The sequence below is a fragment of the Photinus pyralis genome, unplaced genomic scaffold, assembly GCF_008802855.1.
Source record: "Photinus pyralis isolate 1611_PpyrPB1 unplaced genomic scaffold, Ppyr1.3 Ppyr1.4_LG3b, whole genome shotgun sequence".
Lineage (NCBI taxonomy): Eukaryota > Metazoa > Arthropoda > Insecta > Coleoptera > Lampyridae > Photinus > Photinus pyralis.
Genome location: NW_022170510.1, coordinates 20,690,107 through 20,712,341, shown reverse-complemented (window position 1 = coordinate 20,712,341; position 22,235 = coordinate 20,690,107). Strand labels below are relative to the sequence as shown.

The window sequence follows — 22,235 nt, the reverse complement described above, 5'->3', positions numbered from 1 at the left end:
AATTGTGATTTAACAATTTAATGAATAAATATATTATTATTATTAAAATGCCCTTTGGTGTGGGGATAATTCGCTCCCGGTTAATTCGCACCCGTACAATAGGGAGAATGCAAAAAAGTGCTATAAATTTTCATTAATATGGTGCAGTAATGATCACTGAGCGCATGGAAATTTCAATTTTTTCAAAACAAGCAAGCGTTTTCTCAAAATTAGGGAAAGAAGTTTGAATTTCGTGACGCGTCCAAAAACGTTTTCTAATGGGGTGACTTCACAAGTGCGCTTCAAGTCCCACCCCCAATTGATCTACTTAATAAGATGTATCGCGCCTGGAACGTTAATATCCAGAATAGTGGTTTTGTTTATATTGTAACGGAAACGCTCCAGACATGACGTCGCCTTTGGCGCTCTGGAATTTTCTAGGCGCGCGATAGTGGGAATGTTTGCACGTATCTGGTAATTACGCGAATGTTTTGGACTTACATTGCTTGCGTGTATAAATGGTTGCGAACCGAACATCGCGGGAGTTTACTATCGAACGAGATCGAGTACGGACGAAACATTGAGCGCGAAAATCTGATATAAATTGCGAAGTGTGATGTAAATAGTCGATATAAATTGTACAGTTTTTATAGTGTTTTAGTTTTGTTTAATAAATATTGATATAAATCGAACCCAAATTTATAAATCACGTTACAATATGTTCTGTGAGCACCCAGTGATGTTTCTAACACATTCTTATGTTATATAAGCATGAAACCGGGATGTGCCAATGGTGTGCAACTTACTCCGTGCTCAGTCATCTAACAACTTACACTAAAATGATCTTCACGGCAATAAAATACAGTTTTTTTATACCTCTGATAATAAGTAATTAACATGCAGCTGAACAGCGATTTTTTTTTCTTTTTGTGGGTACCTACCTATCTTTTGAAACCGCGTTACAAATATTTTATTGGGTGCCGTTGCTGTTGTATTTTGTTATGGGCAATTTTTAAGTCAGCTTAACTATAAACGCTAGCAGGTTACATATCTGCCCCATTTCGTAAACTAAGGTTTATTGCAGGCCATATTCATTGGCGATGTACGTCATATGAAGTACGTAGTACTGGTACGTGACCAAAATTGCGTAAATTTAAAGTAATTAAGTAAGGATCGCACTTCGTTGTGCCTACAATTTAAAAGTAACTAGATTAGGTTTAGGTACATGACCTTTCTAAAAATAGTTCGTAAAGCGTAATGCAAGTTTTTCGTAAAGTAATTAGACGGGATAGCAGACGAACCCTTCATTTACACAGGGCCGCCGAGAGCCGATTCGGGCCCCGGGACTGTTCAGCACTTCGGGCCCTACTAACCTTTCAAAAAATGTTTGATACACCAAATAATATTTATATGTAAAATATGTCGTAACGTAACTTGTAAAGTGATACTTATTTGATGACGATGACCTAATGACTCAAACTCAAATAAAACAACGAATTCGCAAAATTAAAGTAAAGGTATTTTAATGTAGGAGACGGCGACTAAATTAATTCATATCTTAACTAGAACTGAGTCATGAAGATCATGTTTCCAAGCATTGCATTCAAGTTCAAGTTCACTTGCACTTTTTGCTGTGAATAACATTTTTGGCCAGTATCAGTCTTTGTAGGTATAAAAAGTTAAAAACAACTCGAAAAAGTGTTACGAGCCAGAAAAAGCAGATATTAAGCTTAAGCCCTAATAAAAGCACTAAATTCCAAAAAAAGCATAAAAAACTGTATTACACCTATTTTTGTTCAGATTCGTTCTTAATTGTTATAATTTTTTCGTGCTATCATCCATCATAAAAAATATCCTAATGGCTAGAAATAATCTACCCCGAAGTCAAGCGAATCATCTCGCATTTGGCCTTTGGAGCAATATACAAATGTTCTCGAAATGAAAGTTTGATAACATCTGGTTATAAAATTAAAATGTACTTATGTAAAAATAGAAATGCAACATCCGACGTGCTGATTTATTTTTGCAGATTCACTTCGTGATTACCTAGGTGGGCACGTGCCCTTTAAGCACCAGCCACTCCGAATAACAAAATATGCAACTTGTGAAAACGCGTCGTGCGGCGCGTCTGGGTCCATCCGGGCCCCTAGACCGACCGGGCCCCGGGAATTAGTCCCGTCTGCCCCCCCCTCTTGTCGGGCCTGCATTTACAAATGAATTAACAAACGATAGGGGGGTATATAAATTTATTCCACAGCACCGACCGGGCCCCGGGAATTAGTCCCGGCTGCCCCCCCCCCCCCTCTTGTCGGGCCTGCATTTACAAATGAATTAACAAACGATAGGGGGGTATATAAATTTATTCCACAGCACATAGTTAACATTTATCGACATAGTATCGGTATTATTACTTTATTGAATGGCAATATTTTAATTTTTAACGACTTCCATTCATTTAATAAGCAATTTTACATAGCGCGCTCAGAGAATAGCGCGCTACTGACGTCGTTGGTAATTCCATTGTCATATTTTTATTTTTTAACTGGATTTCTGGCAAGAATCTCCTGTGCACGTTTCGCGGTTTACAAGCGCACCACACGCAGACGACAACAACCTGCTGTTTCATAAGTACAGTAAGCTCAGTAGTTAATAATTTTTGTTTACCCCTTAGATTGCATTACATGTTTTGGTATATCTGTTTATTTAATTATTTTCTTTTATTGTTATTCATGGATTTTTGCGTACTATGTTACACACTGTATAAGGTTAGAATTTCGTTTCATTTTCTTTATATTATTTTGTACTCTATACATATTAATCTGTTGTTGTCCTGTAATTGGAAAATGTATTTTTTTCTGTTGGACATTAAATATTATTATTATTATAAGTGTGCCATAATATTGGTACAATAAAGACTATAGCTCAAGCTCACCGCCATCAGAAGTGAAATAGATACGACTGGCAATTGGCAAGTCTGTACGATCTTGTATTGATTCACATAGTGACATGATGTAAATGTTAGATGTGATGTACGAAGAGACTCATTTCATTACACTTCACTTCCCAAACACTTCATCATGGTGAGCTATTAGTCTCAACTCAATGCGAAATACTCTCAAACAAAATAGGAGCTGGTGGTTCTTCTTTTAAGTTAATGCTGGAAAATCGCTTACTTGAACTAAAATTAACTGTTTTCGACTTCTCTTGATTTTTTGAGCAAATCTAATTAACTTACGTGATCAATTATTTCATAAAGCAATCTTAACATCATGAATCACTTCACTGAAGCAAACTTATGTTCGTTTATTTAAAACTAAACTAATTATCTCAGTAGCACATCTAAACGAAGAGATACAAAGTCTCGGAACAAAAATTGCCACTTTCTTCCCTAGGTGTAGTGTACCGTGTACCTATAATGTACGTACTGTTACAAATCCTATTTCGGGCAGAAAGTTACTTTCGTATTAATACTGTATGTATTTCGTATAGACGTATACGCAAAGGTTTTGCGGTGTAAGTATAGGTATTGACGTTCAGTGAGATTGGTATACTATGCCAGTGTATTTAATATTAAATTACATTATTATTAAGTAGATGTTCCTTTTTAACACTAGGTACACAATGTATTCTTCTATACAGATTACAGTAACAGTGGTTATTGATACGAAACAGTTTCTTATACAATGTCCATACAGTGTACCTAATACAGCACCAAGCTTCCAAATGTTCCATGGAATCACGGTCTACTGACTACACCTTGTAAAATGTTTCTATGACGAATTTTGCTCGTATCCAAATAAAATAATACTAGGTACAGCTTACACTTTACTATAGGTCTCACCGAATGTTCTGAGAGGGAATTTTCCAGGAGCGAATTATCTGGGCGCGAATTGTTCAAATTATCCGGGTGCGAATTATCCTGGTGCAAATTGTCTGGGAGCGAATACGATATAGGGTGCCCCATTTTGAATTTGGGGGCTCTGGATCGCTTTTGGGAAATACTACCAAATTTGAAAAACGACTTTTGTATTGTATCCCTGCCAGAAAATGAGAACGAGAGGGGTTTACATATAGTGAATAACCCGGTACGTGGTTACGTTGCAAAGGCGGCGCGCTGTGATGGCGCCGTTGGAAGCTAATTAAATAGGCGCCTAATGAGGGACTCGGCTAGGATACGTCCCCAAAATATGATTGGCATCCACAAATATTTCATCACGACCTCAAAATATACCTTTGCCTAGTACTAGTACTGTAGTATTATCTTTGCTAGTACTAATAATTATACTGCATTCATTATAAGGTAGTAGATGACGCTGTGTTTGAAGATAAGCACACAGAAGAAAAACATAAAAAGAAACTGTAGGTACCAAATTATTGTAAAGTAGAAATATCCAGCACTGCCAAGTGCCAACAGAAATAAATCCAACTACTTATTTCCATATATATAAGAGAAGTATATGGATAAACGAGTGGACACGCCTATCGCCAACGTTAGTGGATGGAAATATACTTCTGTCATTAGTTGGGAACTAGGCGCTAATGCGCTTGCCTGTTATTATGTAGTGTTATTTACCAAGCATTTACTCCAGTTTGACATAACGGATTGAGGTTAAATTGTTTGTTTTGTTTATGAGTTATTGAACTTTTGTTTAATTTTAATAGTAAAGAAGCCTTTCGTAGTTATATAAATCAGTATACGTAAGTGATACACAATAATTGTAAAGGAATACCTAATGTTTGGCAATTTTAGTGTGTTCATTACTTAGAAATAAAGAAATGCAGGTACTTGTGGGAAAGTGGATTCTTCGGTTTCATGGCACAAGTAAGTTACAATGCAATTATCTGCAATCAATTCATTTATGCCATACTTGTTATTAGATTCCCAAGTGAAAAAAGCAACAAGAATCGGTGACTGCAAGCATGTGAACTATCGGAATTCGATGATGTAAAAACAAGGTTGTGTTCTCGTCATTTTAACCGCTATGACTGCATTGATTTGGATGCACGCAAGCATGATGGGGGCACGAAGTTATATGGGGGTCACTTAACACCTAAAAGATTTCCAACTCGACAATGTTAATTTTATTTTAAAATCAGTAAATGTCTTTAATTTAATTGTGTTTCTTTGAACATTTGTAATGTATCACTTTATATTATAGCTGATGCGAACTTATCCAATTTCATGTTATATTCAAGATATAATCCCTATAGGTATATTATTTCAATTGCAATTTAAGTTTCTAAATCGTTACAAAGTTTGCCTTCGAAGTTGAAGGGTGTAACCGTAAACAAACTCCGCTGAGGAAGCTCGAAAGTTCTCTGTGAAAATGCTACAGTTTCCAAGCAGAACGATACGGAGTACCTTGAACCAGAACGCACTGGGTGGCACGTGAGCGCTGATTTGAGTTGGCAGTGAAATCATTCAAGTAGGCCATTAACTGCAGGTCCCGAATCCTTGTGTGCCGAAAACAATGTTGAGGGCACAAAAAAGGGAAGATTCAAATTGTCGTCGCTGATCGGTGAAGATGCTAGTAGGGGAATCGAAGCGTTATAGTCAACAGGTAAGAAACGCTTCGGCGGCGATTGGTCTTGAGAGGGTGGGCCTCGGCCACCTAGTATACTTATCTAAAGACATCACAGTAGCAGACAATAGTGATAGGAGTCGGCAGGTGGAATGGGGCCAATGTGGTGAATATGAACCTGCATGAAGCGAATAGAAGTCTGGGTGAAGTTTCCGAATGGTGCGTGGTTGTGTTTACATATGGTAATTGCACACAATAATGGTTTAATAAAATTTTAACCCTATTTTCGAGTTATAGGTTATGAAATTTGAAATTGGCGCTACTTAAAAGTAGGCGGAGAGAAGTAAATATTTACTTGGGGAGTTTGCGCATAAATACAGAGTTGAGGACTAAGGAATAGGGCAGCTCTCTTTTATGGCGAACAATTTGCACATTGCAATCATAGGCGGTTATCCATATCTTCTCTTATGTATATGCTTATTTCACGCTTGGATCTTTGACATTAACATCTAATGACAATTTGACAGTTTAGTTGGCAACAGAAACTACCAGCTTAAGAAATTGGTCACTCGCGTTTTTTAGCGTAATACTGACTCGTGTTTTAACCAATCACACTGAAGACCAAAGCTTCCCTATACTTTCTACCGCTATCTTCTTAAAGTGAATAGACTATAAAGCAGAGTAAAATATAACATCGAAGTTGAATAACGTTTATTATAATTTTCCTATGGCTATCGATTTCGGCAACATTGCCATCATCAGGCCTAGCTATAAATATATCCTGTGTTATATAAAAGATATTATATTTATCTTTTATATAACACAGGATATATTTATAGCTAGGCCTGATGATGGCAATGTTGCCGAAATCGATAGCCATAGGAAAATTATAATAAACGTTATTCAACTTCGATGTTATATTTTACTCTACTCATAAACGTTTATCGACAAATGGAGACGTACATAAAAAATATAGACTATAAAGCAGTTGATGCGCATAGAGATGCATGCAGACACGGTTCCTACATATCGAGCCACAAACAACGTTTGCATGCAAATATAATATACATAATGAAATATAAATATTTAGGTATACAACAAATTTCCAAAAACAAATCATGCAAATTACAAAGAAATTTTATGACTTCAAAGTAGCGAATTCGTCGATGACGTCATTGAAGTTCATATTCCTGGCAACCATCTTGCTCAATCGACAATATAGCTAAATTGCAGGGAAGTCTATCCTGACCAGTAGTTGCCCTTAAATTATTTTGAGCTTACTAAAACTGCGTTCAGCAGATGCAGTTGTGGCAAAAATAGAAAAATGGTAATGGCAATCTCTAAATTGAGGTAAGTACCTAAACTGGGTGTAATTGACATTTACGAATGAATTTCAATAAATCCCAGAGAGTGCAACCTTCAAGGGATCTTTCTCTTTCGCTGAACGGTAATAAACAGAAAATTAGAAGGGAATTATTACAATAGGTACACAAGTTACAGAAACTCGTCTCGTAATGTAACGATTAATGTTGTGCAAATTATTATTTTCTTGCTCATTTTTCCAATATTTCGGCAATTTTGGCCGTCCAACCAACGCCTTCTTCGCGCAAATGGTCGGCAAAAGTTTACTTGCCACCAGCTTGGTTATTTACAGTGATAGGCGGCGGAGTTGGGAGACGGATTGGAATGGAGAAGAATCGCCCCAATTAGCTGAAGGTAGAAATACTAAGCTTTTTCTCATGATGCTTTTTATTCTAATGGCAAGTACACACACAACAAAAAAAACAGCATGTAATTTCTCATTAATAAATTATGTTCCAGTCACACGTGGTGGGATTCACTGTCCATCATACTATTTAAGATGGACATAATGCCATTTGTCCACTGAAATAAAAAAACCATACAATCAATAACCTGTTAGCCACAATTTAATTAGATATACTTAAAAGATATTTTTCATACCTAATGAAGCAAGCAAAGAAAATTAGCTAAAGATGTGCGGCAAGATAAGAGTTTGTAGAAGTAAAATAAATCTTATCCACTGAAAAGCATTTAAAAAAAAGCGTAAATTATTTGAATAATATTATTACCTATCGGATCCACTGGCTGTGGTGGCTGTAGTAGTGGTGTTTTATTAATAATCTCCATTGCTTCATCGTTTGAAATCATGAACGAGTTACCCTCCAGGGATGTGTTTATACTAAAAGATGCCATCAACAGAAAATAATATTGTTACCCAACTTACCATGAAATACCTTTAGCGTCTACTTCCTTACCAACTAATTGTTTCCAAAATTTATGTACCTAAAGCATACAGAATTAAGTGATTAAAAATGCACAACCAACTTTTACCTGATCAACAACTCCAAGAGCAAAATCAGCAGGTTTAGCCTCCCCATTAAATGCAAATTGATTTTCTGGTTTTCCATCAGGGATCTTATAAATTTTAAACCATTCCACGGTCGCCTTTAGTAAGCCTGGGAAGTGTTTGTCTAGGTCTCCCACATCGTTAATATCATTTGCTAAGGGATCATTAATATCAATCGCGATCAGCTTCCAGTCAGTCTCTCCTGCAAAATTTATAAATTGAGTAAAAATTCGTAGCAAGTAAATAGAGTATATTAGTACAAATAGCTGCTGTTTCCAAAACATGCATTGTATTGCTTCTGGTTTTCATTTGTACATAATTAAAAAACTAGTGATCAATACATTAACTAAAGGCAGTATTGTTCTTATTAGGAACAACCAAACAAACACGCATTGCAGGTCAGCTCTCAATTTAGGTAGCAAAACGAGAGTTCATTTTATATCGGCGAATATTGCCTACCCGCGTAAGTTCACCAAGCGTCGAACTAACCATGCGCGTTGCCCTTCCTTGCATCAACAGTTATGAGGTGAATGGTTTCCAATAGTCCTCTCCTAACACTTGGTAGATAGAATCACAGTTCCTACAGAAAACTATGATTATAACCTGTTTTGCGCAGAGTTCTTTCGCGTACACGTACAATGGCCCGAGATTAGAGAGTGAGGGACGGAAAAGTGTGTTGGCCTCATAGAACTGCTCTATATTAATGTTTTTTAAAATCAGGTTGTTAAAATGAACTCCTTGTCGATCTTGTGACGGTATACCAAAAAATGGTTAAGCGCAAATATAAGCTCTGCTTTTTAGCGTAACACAACGAAGTTGAGGTAAAGCTTATGTGCTCGTGTTTCCGTCCGTCCGTTCCATCGAGATCTCGGCCCCTGGGCCACCTAGAGACTTCGGGTTTTCTCTAATTGATAGCTGTTATGGTCTATATTTGCCCATTTGGATCAGTTTCATTTAACTCCATATTTTGCGCAGACTGCGCAATGCCAACTTTCATATTTATGGAGATATTTCTTTGAAATTTTAACCACAGATGCTTCTAGTAAAGGCAAACATTTCGCACATGGTAAAAATTATGTGGACATGCGCAGTGACTGCGCAATGCTAACTTTCTTATTTATGGAGATATTTCTTTGAAATTTTAACCACAGATGCTTCTAGTAAAGGCAATCATTTCGCACATGGTAAAAATTATGTGGACATGCGCAGTGACTGCACAGACTGCTCATAGCCAACTTTCTTATGTGTGGTAAGTTCTTTGAAACTTTATTTTACTTATTTAACCCCTCTCTTTCTCTGGACGTGGATGTACTTCAATATACAGATTCGACATTTTGTGTACTTTCGATGACGATGCATCGTTTCAATACTTTGTGTTACGCGGCAATACCCACGAGTGGGTTTTGGAACATTTTTTTCTTTATTCCTTGATCCTAAAGAATCTGAAGTTTCGCCTAATTGGTACTATAACATGTAGTAGGTACCTGTTGTAAAATATAGACCTGGTAATCAATACATTTATTATTATTATTATTATCGAGACGATGCAAGCAGAGTTTGCTATACACTCCTTAGAAGCATTAGGTTTTGTTTAGAAAGAATAATTACCTTCTTTATAAATATTAAGGTCACTCCATCCGTTAATACAAATGTGTATCAGTGTATCAATTAGAAAACAGATAATTGCTCATTTGCCTAGCACGAAACCAACTCTCATTTCTGAATATTGCGTTTTGTAACAAAATACTTAGTAACAATTGCGTGCAAAGCTCAATATTGATTTCTAATTAAATTCCCGAAAATTGTTCTGCTTTGGGTCGAAATGTGCCGCGTTCTAAGCAGGACCAAATATAGAATCGAGTGTAGAACTGTCAAAATGAAAAATGAGTATGGCCCAATGCTGTAATAGCATATTAGAAACGGGATAAGAACGCAAAGTAAGCTACAATAAGCACATTTTTAGTCACATGTGACCTCAAATTACGCAACACGAAAATAGTTTTGCATTAATGGATGACCCCATCTTCGATCTAGGTCCATAAATACTTCTAAAAATGTAATTGAGTCGACATTTTTAAGTGTATCGATGGATCTTAAAAAGAACATCACCTATACAGTCTTGTCTGTAGTCAAGCTCAGTAATTTACACTCAAACCATTCTGTGGCTAAGCTTTTAATGGACAGTTTGAATCAATTTTGCTTTATGCCAAAGCATCAAGTATCAGGGTGTTCGGCGAGGAATGGAACAGTGCGGTACCTTTGGAACGGATGCAGATTTTAACATTCTAAAAATTTTGATATAAATGTAAGCTAGGGCCATATATTTTGTGATAAAAAGTCGAGAAAAAGTTTTAAATGCGTAACTGATAGGTGGCGCTACCTAACTTAATTCTTTAAAATGGAATTCCCTGCTTTTTATTAGATTTTTGGAATTTGCAACATTGTGATAACTTTAGTTATAAGTGGCACCTACCTATCTCGTTTACTTTTCGGGAAAATAATAATTTTTACAAATTTATCATGTACGTAAATAAGAGAGAAAAAAAGTGTGGGAAGACGTGTGCTTGTGTATGTGCAGTTAACTGTGCGATTTTTTTTATTATTGTTAATAGAGAAGAGAGAAAGAAAATAAACGAGTTTGGATAAAGACATTATTTGATTACACAAACACTAGAACTATTTTTTTTCTAGGGGTCTACGTACAAAATTTCATTTAAATACCTTAACAATTAAAAAAATTGGATTGCGCATGCGCACAACAAATTTTTTTTGTTCGGTATTCGTTTTACTCGCATTCGAAGTGCCTACATACAAAATTTCATTTAAATATCTTAACAAATTAACAAATCAAATTAAATTTTTGGTTCGGCAGTCGTTTTGCTTTTATTCGAAGTGTCTACATACAAAATTTCATGCAATTCGGTTCATAACTAGCCGCATTAGTTTTTCTTTTATTCGAGCTGCAAAATTTCATCGTAATCGGTCCATTTGTTCTCTTTTAAATCGATGGACATGAATCCCATCGAGTTAGCGATCGGACGATTGGGAGAAAGCATAAACGGCTCCTAAAACTTTAAACTCGACCCTAAAATCTACCAAAATGGCGGATTTATGTGGGTATCGACAAAGGGAATGTGGTAGCCCCCGACAAGATCTTACTGTTCGGAGAGTCCAAATGGGCTAGACTTCGATAGCTTTTGTCACCTCGCCCATTTATGAACCGAGTTGCATGAAATTCAAACTGGGCATAGCCAAGTCCATATCAAAAGTAATTCACCGCTTTGGCCTTTTGTTTGTACATTTTAAAATAAACAATGCTAAAATATAATTTTCCGTCGAAAGTAAATACTTTTTCATTATTACTAAAAGCACTATTAAAAGTTTTATCATTTTTATAATAACAGATGATAGCTAAAATTTCAAGTATTAAAAGACGCATTAAGATATATTTATTTGAAAAATACAATAACACATTAAAATTTTATGTGTCGTATGTATGAGTTATTATTATTATTATAACTAGGAGACCATGGCGTTGTCATGACTATTTGCTTTTGTCCAATAGATTATTGTTTCTAGAATAACTGCCTCTCGAACCAAAATGTTAGGTTGAAATAACATTTATTCAAATACAATACAGGGTGTTTCTTTGGGAGCTTTAGTTAAACGTTTCTGGGAAAGTAAAATAGGTAGGTTTTTGAAAATTTGTACTTAGTAGTTACGCTGAAGGCCGAATCGATGTAAAATATTTTCAAAATGGCCGCACTTCCGGAAACACCGGAAGTAGATAGTAACTTCGTTATTTTAAATAGCAACCGCAATTTATTGGGTTTTTGGATTCTGCGTGAAATTTCAGTTCTTTTGATACCCATATCGCACATCTAGTTCAATAGTGCCATAAGTGCAAAAAATTCAAATTTTCACTTAAGTCCATATTGCTGTTCTTCTATGTCTAACGCATGCACTGCAATATAGCCATATGTAACATTTTAATATTATTCAATGCAGTGTAAGATATTTCCCTATTGCAGGTTCATAGTATTGTGGTGCAATAGAGCCGTAACTGTCAGTTGTGGCCATATGATTCTTGAATACTTGCGCATCATGGTGCGCTACCGCCGCAAACAACAGTTATGGCTCTATAGCATCAAAAACTATTTTGCCGCTATAATTATGACGCAGTTGCTTTCCTACCAACAACAGTGAAGTGTGTGTTTGTTTCCGCTGGCAACAGATTAATTTGGTGTTAAGTGAACAAATATTGTATCTTGAGCGAGTATTGCACATTCGTTTGTTATTATGTCTCGTGCAAAAAAGTTAGTAAAGTTGGCTTTAGATAAAGATAACATTGAAAACGAGGATCCGAAAGAGAGTGAGGTTCGAGTAAACAAACGCTTGGTTTTATAATCTCTAGATGTATTTGTATTTTAGAACACCTCTAAACCAAAGAAAACGTATGCTGAACTTCAAAATTGCCAGTTGGTACCTAACGTAATATTACAAGAAGTAAGTCTAAATGAATCTGTCATGATTCACGACAAATAATATTGTCATTTATTTGAATTTTTATTATTTTAGTATTCTACGAATCAACCCTTTTTATTGGACTTAGAGGTAGATTTTTCGAAATACAATGATCCCATTTTTGGATTAGAGGCACATAACGTAAGTTGATTTAACTTTAAATAACAATTATGTACTTATTTTTATATTAGAACTCAACAACGCTAGATTTACCAGGATGCTCAGGGAATACTGCAGTGTCAGAGATTAGTAATGGACATGTTGTGACTCCCTTGGACGACCAGCAAGCGGAGGAGGTGACCAGTTAATATCAGAATCTTCCCATATTACACTCATTTGCGTTCTAGATTAATAATGATGCAGCCATTTTTGACTCAGATGATTCCATTAATGATAAAGATTACACACCTTCAGGTGATGATTCTAGTTCACCAGAAAACACAAGCTCTGAAATCGAAGTGAACCCTAATAATGATGTAGAAAAACGGATTATCGCTGAAGCTCAAGATGAAAAGAAAAAACCACGTAAAATAATCGCTAGGCCCGAAACTTGGAAAAGGAACGTGAAAAAAATGAGGGTAAATTCAGGTTTGCCCTATGTGTCTGAAGGTAATAGGGAGATTCCTGGAAAACGTTTAAAACCTCCTTGTACAACAAAATGCAGGTCAGCGTGTACTACTAAATTTACCGATGCTGATAGACTAACTATTCACACTTGTTTTTGGAAACAAGGAGATAATGCTCTTCAAAGACAATTTGTAAGTAGTCACATGGAAACTCTAAAAGTAAAATACCGTCGAGCCATTGAGGGAAGTAATCGCAGTGAAAATTTGTGTTATTACTTGACGCTGCGAGGAATTAAAATACAAGTGTGTAAAACATTTTTCATGAACACCCTGGACATTGGTGATAAGTTTATAAGGACAACATGGAAAAAATCGAATGGTAATGCTCTGATAGAAAGAGATCGAAGAGGAAACTTCAATAAGAGGGAAACAATCAATACTTCGATTAAAGAAAAAATTGTTGCTCACATCAACTCTTTTGAACGAATAGAATCTCATTATCTCAGAGCACAGACGACACGTGAGTACATAGACGGATCTTTAACGATAGCGCAAATGTATCGATACTATAAATCCGAGCAAGAGGCTGAAGGGTTGCCAGTTGCCAAAAAATGTACCTATGAACACATTTTTAAAACCCAATTTAACATATCATTTTTCCAACCTAAAAAGGACCAATGTGCAATTTGCGAAACCTTTAAAAATTCTGATACAGACGAAAGATTGTCGCTTCAGAAAGGATACGAACGGCACATTAACAACAAAATCAAGAGTAGAGAAGAAAAGGCTCGAGACGTCGAGAAAGGAAAACAAGATTCTTCCTTTAAAATAGCCTGTTTTGACTTACAAGCGGTTTTACCGACGCCTTGTGGAGATGTTTCCACATTTTATTACAAATGCCGTTTAAATTGTTTGAACTTCACAGTTTTTGAAATACCATCGAAAAGAGGGTTTTGTTACTTTTGGCATGAGGCGATTGCTAATAGAGGTGCTAATGAAATAGCAACTTGTATATTACATTATTTAAAAACGGAGTGCAAAGGAAAAGATGTCATCTTCTATTCCGACAACTGCGTAGGGCAAAATAAGAACAAAATGATTGTTTCTATGTATCTCTGCGCAGTTAACAAATTTGATGTCAAAAGCATTACACATAAATTCCTTACGGTAGGCCATACCCAAAATGAAGGAGACTCAATGCACGCCAGTATTGAGCGCCAGAAGCGTAGAGTACTAAGAAGTGGCCCTATTTATGTACCGTCACAATGGGCTCCAATTATCAGAGCGGCCAAGAAAGAAGGTACACCCTACATCGTGAATGAACTTGCCACAGAAGATTTTCTGGATTTTAAAAAATTTAGCGACACAATTGGGAAAAATTTTTCAATTAATTCCAAACAAGAAAAGGTTGTGTGGAATGAGATTCAAGTTCTACGCGTAGAAAAAAATTATCCAACGTCGTTTTTTTATAAAACTGACTTTGACTTCCTTGAATATGAACAAATTAACATCCAGGAAAAACTAAGGCGTTGCATTGACATTAGCGCATGTTATCCCGAAAAGGCCTTTGTAAAAGCCCCATCGATATCTCAAAAAACTAAAGAACATCTTGCTTATTTATGTGCAAAAAATGCTATTAAAAAAGTGTACCATGGGTTCTATAATAACATAATTGGTGAAAAGTAATCGTTTAACTTTTTTAGAGTATAATGAACGTGCTTTTATATACTTTTATATATTTTTTACTTTTGAATAAAAAAAATATTTCAGTTAGTAATTTACTGCAATAACGCCACAACTACTAGAAAACTATTTGGTTTTATGCACGGGTGGTTCAAAAGTGGTGGACGCAATATGGCCACAACTAACAAAATTATACTTTTAATTAATCCATTGATAATGGTATAAATTAAAATCAAAGTATCACATTAAATAATCAATGTATGACAAGGCGCACAAAAATCGATAGTAATATGCAATTGTTATGGTTGGATATCTAAACAGCACTAACTTTATTTGCACGTACTCTAACATTGTTGTGTTGGCACTTGCGGCACTATTGAACTAGATGTGCGATATGTCGATATCTGCCATTTATGGTTTTTAAGTTATTTTGACTTTAAGAAAGAAAATGGCGGATGCAGATGGTACCTTGATAATTGATTACTTGAAAACGGTGGCAACCTATTTTTATCAGTGCATATAGAATGAATACAGCTTTCTTTTAGTGTACTTAAAAAAAGTTAAGTTGCGTAAGACCGCCCCTATGGAGATCCAAATTTACGAAACTTCAAAGACTAAAAACTCAGTTTTTTTAAATGGAATCACCATTTTCTTAATATTGCATGAGATAAAGAATCGAAATGGGCATATTTTGACAATACATGTTCCTATAACTATCTTTAACAGTTTCTGATTTATTCCCATTTTATTGAATTGACACTATTTTTTTCGAATTTTCTTTTTAGTAGTCGGCCATGATTTTATAACAATTGAATTTTAAACAGTGACACTAATCCGTCACCTACTGTTATAGGTTAACATAAGTTTTTCAAAAATCGAAAAATAACTCGCAGTGGTTTCACCTATTTTGGAATTTAATTGTTATTTATGGTGAAATGGGCAGAATCGCGGCACATGCTTGCCGTACATTCATTCGAACACTGGAATGAAATTGTATGAATTTTGGAAATGTTGTATCCCCAAATGCACTACAAACCGTTGAAGCACAAGTGATACAAAGCACAAGAGAATATTTAAGAAAATGAATTGAATTGCAAATGCCAGATTAACAAAATAAATCCAATGTAAAATATAAAAAACTTCGTTGAAACATTTTTTGTATGGAATTGTTGCTAAAACAGATATCGCATTATCTCTCTGAATTTTCAGACTTATATGTTGTTTAAGAAATTCAGTTGAATGACTCTGTCTAGATTTCTCAAAAATTTTCCGTCCTATATCCTTAATAAATGACTTATTTATTAATGAATTATTTAGAGACTAGAATCAATGATATTAAAGTATCCTTTCCTTGATTTGTTTAAAATTCGATTGTTATAAAATCATGGCCAACTACTAAAATGAAAATGCGAAAAAAAAATGGCATCAATTCAATGAAATGGGAATAAATCAGAAAATGTTAAAGATAGCTATAGGAACATGTAATATCAAAATATTCCAATTTCGATTCTCTATCTCATGCAATAGTAAGAACATGGTCATTCCATTAAAAAAAACTGAGTTTTTGGACTTTGAAGTTTCTTAAATTTGGATCTCCATAGGTGCGGTTGTATGCAACCTACACTAAAAGAAAGCCCCATTCATTCTCTATGCACTGATAAAAATGGGTTGCCATGACTATAACCGTTTTCAAGTAATCAAGGTACCATTTGCATCCGCCATTTTTTTTCATAAAGTCAAAATAACTTAAAAACCATAAATGGCAGATATGGACATGTGAGTATCAAAAGAATTGAAATTTTACGTAGAATCCAAAAATGCAATAAAGAATAGGGGTTGCCATTTAATATAACGAAGTTACTATCTACTTCCGGTGTTTCCGGAAGTGTGGCCATTTTGAAAATATTTTACATCGATTCGCTCTTCAGAGTAACTCCTAAGTACAAATTTTCAACAACCTACTTATTTTACTTTCCCAGAAACGTTTAACTAAAGCTCCCAAAAAAACACCCTGTATATAACAAGATTTGTATAACACAAATATATCTTTCATTTTTATCATTATCACACACTGATAATAATTTGTCATCAAATTTACATTATTCGCAAGCTTAAACATTTAGTAACAATCCCTCATTAACATATTCAAATAATTAAAAACATACCTACTCTTTTAAAGACTGGAAATTTTTATCGATAGGTAATATCTCTATACAGCATTGTTGAACCAATTAAATCTCAAAATTTTTATTTCACCATTTATGAAAAATCTTGTGAAAAATGAATATTCCACCTTGCAACAGAACTGCAGTCTCCTTTGCTCTAGGTAGAATTACAGTTTTATGGTCACAACATTAATGATACTGCTATAGCATTAGGGGCCCAACATACCTTTCTCAACTGCATTCTAGCACGCTTGCCCAATGCCTACTTTCCTATTTATCTAATTTAAAGTCAATAATTCGCGCAATAATTAGCAATTAAAAGAATACACAAATCTTTATCTATAATAGTTAATGAAGGTCAAGTAGTTAAACTTGGACATAAACACGATAACAAGTCACAATGTTTATTAGCTCGTAACTTAAAAGTCTAAAGTAATAAACTTACCTTCATCGATTAAAGCAATTGTTCCGATAATTTTAACTTGGAGAATCTCTCCTCGCTTGGCTATTCTGTAACCGATTTCGATGACATCGATAGGATCATTGTCACCTTTTGCACCAGTGCCATCATCCAGATGATCGGGATTTTCCCACGTTTGCGGTAAGGCCCCGTAGTTCCATATGTATCCGTGGTGAGGAAAACAATTGGACACAAATCGTGGTTTACCCTTTTTTATGTCTTGCTTAATTGGATTTAGGACTTCCTTCATTGTAATCTAGGAGAGCAAAGTGTAATGGAAACTTTAAACATGGAACATTAGATTTACCTCCATTTTCGCGTTTGTCCATCGAGGAACTTCTACCACCATATTGTATAAATTTTTCTCTTGATCTGAGAATAATGGAATGTCGTGTAAGGGCGAAATTGGTACATTATTGTCGGCTGTAATGTAGAAACATGGAAAAAGCACTTTTAGGTTATAGTAAATAACTTACTTATGTACACCCTGTAATCTTGAGAGAAAGGTGAACCTCGTTCTACAATTCCGTAAGACATTGCCACCTGCGACTGTCGATTGAACGTTGCCTGAGTAAATGAGTTTAGAAATGCTTTCCCTGTGCGGGATTTACGGACTACGTTGCCAAGCAAAAAAGTTTTCAAAACGTGGTAAATCATTATACGGCATGCGTCGCACCATCTGGCGTATATACAGTATGACTAGCAAAAAGAAATCCAACGGTTACAAATGCGACACGAAGATGTCAGCATCCTACAACCTTCCAATTTAATTAATTATCACATTTTTAGTAAAGAAATAATTTAAATTCTAATAAAGTCGTGATTATTTCGTCCGTAATGATAAACGTGGATTTTACACTTCTGAGATAAACATTCAAGGCCTTCGATTTCGATAAGATTCCGAGGAGTGCATATCGTGACATTGGTCCTACTTGTGTCGATTGCCTGGCTTATCAATGCCAATATTCAACACTATTTATTTATTGAAGCGCTTACCTACCTTTATGTAAGAACAGAACTACAACGTTAGAAAACTGTCTCCAATAATATAAACTGACTGCTTTGCCTTTATGTAGCTACTACCTATACATTTAAAAATAATAAAAAAAAGGCTAAGTTACATACGTAGGTGCCTAATTAATTATTCATTCTCCAGCAATTCAACCTAAACAGTTCTCATCTCGTACCACTAAAGGTTGCCGTACATTCCGTTCCGTCATGTCGACGCCGACGGTTCGCGCTAAAGGTGCAGAGCGACTAACAAGTTACTTGCGGCAATCTCGCGTGAGCAACTTCCACATTTACACTATGAGCAGTAAAGTGTCGCCAAAAACTGTCAAGTGAGCCGCCATTGCTGACGCAATTTCTCACAAAACTGTTTATACTAGCAGCGCTTCTAACTTCCGCAAAATATGCTGTCAGTTTCATATCTAGCAACTGTTTTCGAGTACTTATCTCGCATTATGGCGCGAATAGGACATCGTCTTGTTACCGCGGCTGTAGTAGTTTTAGGCAATAATGTGAAAAACAAAAGAAATCGCAAGTGTTGGATGAGAGAATGGATCTCGAAGAGAGAAAAGTATGGGGCCTACCATAAATTAATTGATGACCTGAAGATCGAAGAATCCCAACAATTTATAGCCACAGTAAATTCTTTAATATTTTATACAGGGTCATTCTTGACGGGTGTCAGTTAAAAAGATGTGGAGAACCTTTTGAAAATGAACATGATGAATTGAACTAAAATGTTATCAAGATGGCGCCACTTCCGGAAATACTGGAAGAAGCTATCAACTTTGTTATTTTAAATAGGGACCCCCTATTTTTTCTACATTTAGGATTTTACGTCGAATTTGGAGTACATCCATACATACCACATAGTTGACCCTTTGCTCCAAGGGCTTCGGCGATATTCAAGTTTTTATGTCAAAAATTGAATTTGCATGAGTAATTTTAAAAATTTATTATTTGAAATTATTTGAGATATTGCAAAACAGTTTTCACTGCTTTATTAGGGAAAGATGGAATTTTCTTATGGTATGCGTAACCGTATAAAAAAGTGAGACTGTCTTCATTTTGTCAAAGCTCTCAACTTTTAAATTTTTAAATATCCGTAACACCGTTTTTTTAGATGGCACCCCCTATTTTTTTCTTCACTGCGGTTTTGCTTTTTCCGAGACCTTTAATTTGATACAAAATGTCAAAGGCTGCTTTAAACGGTTTCCGAGATATTCCATGTTATTATCGCCGCCACAAGAGAAGAGCCCTGCTTATTTATACAAAATCGAAGAAAACGAAGAGCAAAAGAGGTTATGGAAAATTTGAAAATAATTAGGAGTATTACGACGTTGGTCAAATCAGCATCAAATCTGCATGTTAAACTTGACAAGCGTTATAGGTTATCTCTTTTCATTACATTTAGCTTTTCAAAAGCGCACGTCTATTATATCCCAAGAACTTGTTTCGTTCTCTGTCCTTTTTTGGGTTGCGCAAATTTTTGAGATGTAAGTATCAACACCTTGGATTTATGCATTCGTACATTGATGACGCAGGGCTCTTCTCTTTTGGCGGCGATAATAGTCACTTCTTGTAGCAAATTGAAAAAAAAATTAAGTCGATTGATGTTATGTTGTTTTTACGAGTGTTTTTTATTATGATAACGTCTAAACGTCAAATTTTCGCTTCTTGAACAGTTTTCAACTTTTATTTCTCGTCAATAATGGCTCGTTTGGGTTACACTAATGAAGATTTTTTGAATTTAATATTAATACACGTTGAATGTAGGTAATCGAATAAAGGCCAGTATTTGTCGTCTTGTTTCGGAAAGATAACCTGACAAGGCGCGGCCCACAGAGAGGCTACAATTTGCAAATTATTACAAAAATTGCAGGAATAACGGTATGTTGCAAACAAAAATACAAAAAAGAAAGCCTGTGGTAGACTCTGAAGAGCAAGAAATAACTATTACTGGCTTATTTTACTGCAAATCCAACTGCATCGCTTAATGATATTCAAAGAGACTTAATTTTTTTTTTCAATTTGTTACAAGAAGTAGGTAATTAAAACATGGAATATCTCGGAAATCGCTTGAAGCAGCCTTGGACATGTTGTATCAAGTTAAAGGTTTCGGAAAAAGGAAAACAACAGTGAAGAAAAAGGGGGGGGGGTGCCAATTGAAAAAATGGTGATACTGATATTTAAAAATGTAAAAGTTGAGAGCTTTGACAAAATGAAGTAGTCTCACTTTTTTAGACGATTACGCATACCGTAAGAAAATTCGATCTTTCCTTAATAAAACAGTGAAAACTCTTTTGCAAATCCTCTCGCCGTTTTCGAATAATAATTTGAAGATTACCCCTGCAAATTCAATTTTTGACATAAAAACTTGTATAGGATCTTCGAAAGGACAATGAACAACAAAAATGTAGTTCGCACAATTTTTTTAATTACAAATATGAGAAACATATCGTTGCATATAAGCACAGATATAATCTGTGATATAAGTAAATTAGAAAATCTTGCCACCAGAGGTCTCAGTCTGTTAAGGTGGCGTAAAGTCACTAGATATAGAAATTAGAAAGTACCGCAATCTCTCTTTCATAGTCTAAGACCGCAATCATCCGCCATTTTTGGGCAAATTTGCTGCCAACTTAAGAAAATTGACAAATAAAATCTGAATAGCTGTAATTTTTTATAACCTAACTTTATAATACTGTCATGTTTTATCTCTATATATAAAAATGAATCCCTGTTTCTTCTGGTCACGCAATAACTTTAGAACGTGCGGCAGCAATTGTTTTAACAGCTACATCGATCGGCATATATCCGTCAAACAATTAATTTGTATGCTGTCAATTCGATCGGAAAGTTTATCCAGATTTCAGTGAGTTTTTTGAGAAATGTCGATGTTATTTCACCGCAATCACGCCTTTTATATTAAAAGTTTGATGTACCTAATATCCATTTTTGGTAAGTGTTGATACATTAAACACGTGGTATACATAGTTATACAGAAACACTAGAGAGTTAATTTCTATTTTCAGTTGAATTTTAGTTTTTTCGAGATGCTACTAATTAGACGTACCAGCATGGTACTAACTTAGGTCGCAGAATTCGTAATCCTACAAGTCAAACATACCGGATGGTGCACGGTAAGTAGGAACATAGGGACTTAACATGGGAAATTAGTTTTATGCAATATCCTGCCCTCCTGTACATTTTACAGAAAAAACTGTAGAGTTTAAAGTTGTTCAGAATTAAAAGGTGCATACAAAACTGTTTTTTATTATACCTGAATCACAATCTCCGTTTTAAACACTCAAATGCGTGCGAAAAAGGGCCTTTAAAACACACGTGCTTTAAAGTTGCTAAGTAGCGATACTTCAAGATGACTTTTGAAACTGTCATCTGGATGAAATAAAAAATCCTCTTAAGTCGCTTTCTGTAAATGCAGAACATTTCTTTGGCTTTTGTACCTATCCTTTTGTTGAAGCTTTGACAAACGCGCGTAATTTAGGGTATGCTTCCAAATCTGGTCCACTTTTTAATCGCAGCATTGCTTTAGTTTTGAATGAATGCACCAAAATATAGAAGATTTAAATACCTTTGACATTTCCTTCATATATGCCAGCATTATGATGCATTTAAGACTGTATTCGTAAGTAACTTCCTATTCATCCATGGAAACAACTTTTCATATTCTTTATAATAGGATTTACTGGAGTTGGATTTTACACCTACCAACGTTTGTTTAGATTTTACAACAATCGATTTAATGGGCGGTGTATTATCTTTTTCAACGGAAATCGTTTAATTCACAAAGACGATGATTTTTATAAGCAAACGTCAAGTGACATTTCCATGGCAATCGTGAAATTACGAACACCCAGCCCACTTAATTAGACATGTATTCGAGTATAACATCAATATGACTTCATTGTATTTCCTATTTTTAGATTATACTGCAGG

The 22,235-nt window shown here is 35.2% G+C and overlaps 2 protein-coding genes across 4 annotated transcripts; one reads left to right on the top strand and one right to left on the bottom strand.

Annotated features, from left to right (window-relative positions):
- Positions 1-7,232: 7,232 nt before the first annotated feature.
- LOC116166688 (inorganic pyrophosphatase-like) lies at positions 7,233-17,984 on the bottom strand. Of its 2 annotated transcripts, XM_031481737.1 has the most exons (8): positions 17,744-17,984; positions 17,575-17,690; positions 17,253-17,523; positions 7,854-8,071; positions 7,747-7,805; positions 7,592-7,701; positions 7,464-7,542; positions 7,233-7,385 (listed from the first exon to the last, which is right to left on the bottom strand). In XM_031481737.1, exons 1-7 carry the CDS (start codon positions 17,922-17,924, stop codon positions 7,490-7,492), a joined length of 1,008 nt encoding a protein of 335 aa, XP_031337597.1. In that variant the 5' UTR covers positions 17,925-17,984; the 3' UTR covers positions 7,233-7,385; positions 7,464-7,489. The 2 variants fall into 2 exon arrangements, with proteins under 2 accessions (XP_031337597.1, XP_031337598.1); XM_031481738.1 differs by lacking the exon at positions 7,464-7,542 and having other exon boundaries at positions 17,744-17,980.
- Positions 11,773-15,110, top strand: LOC116166686. 2 transcript variants are annotated; one of them, XM_031481735.1, is made up of 5 exons: positions 11,773-12,246; positions 12,301-12,375; positions 12,448-12,534; positions 12,585-12,689; positions 12,741-15,110. In XM_031481735.1, exons 1-5 carry the CDS (start codon positions 12,169-12,171, stop codon positions 14,643-14,645), a joined length of 2,250 nt encoding a protein of 749 aa, XP_031337595.1. In that variant the 5' UTR covers positions 11,773-12,168; the 3' UTR covers positions 14,646-15,110. The 2 variants fall into 2 exon arrangements, with proteins under 2 accessions (XP_031337595.1, XP_031337596.1); XM_031481736.1 differs by having other exon boundaries at positions 12,585-12,875.
- Positions 17,985-22,235: the final 4,251 nt, after the last annotated feature.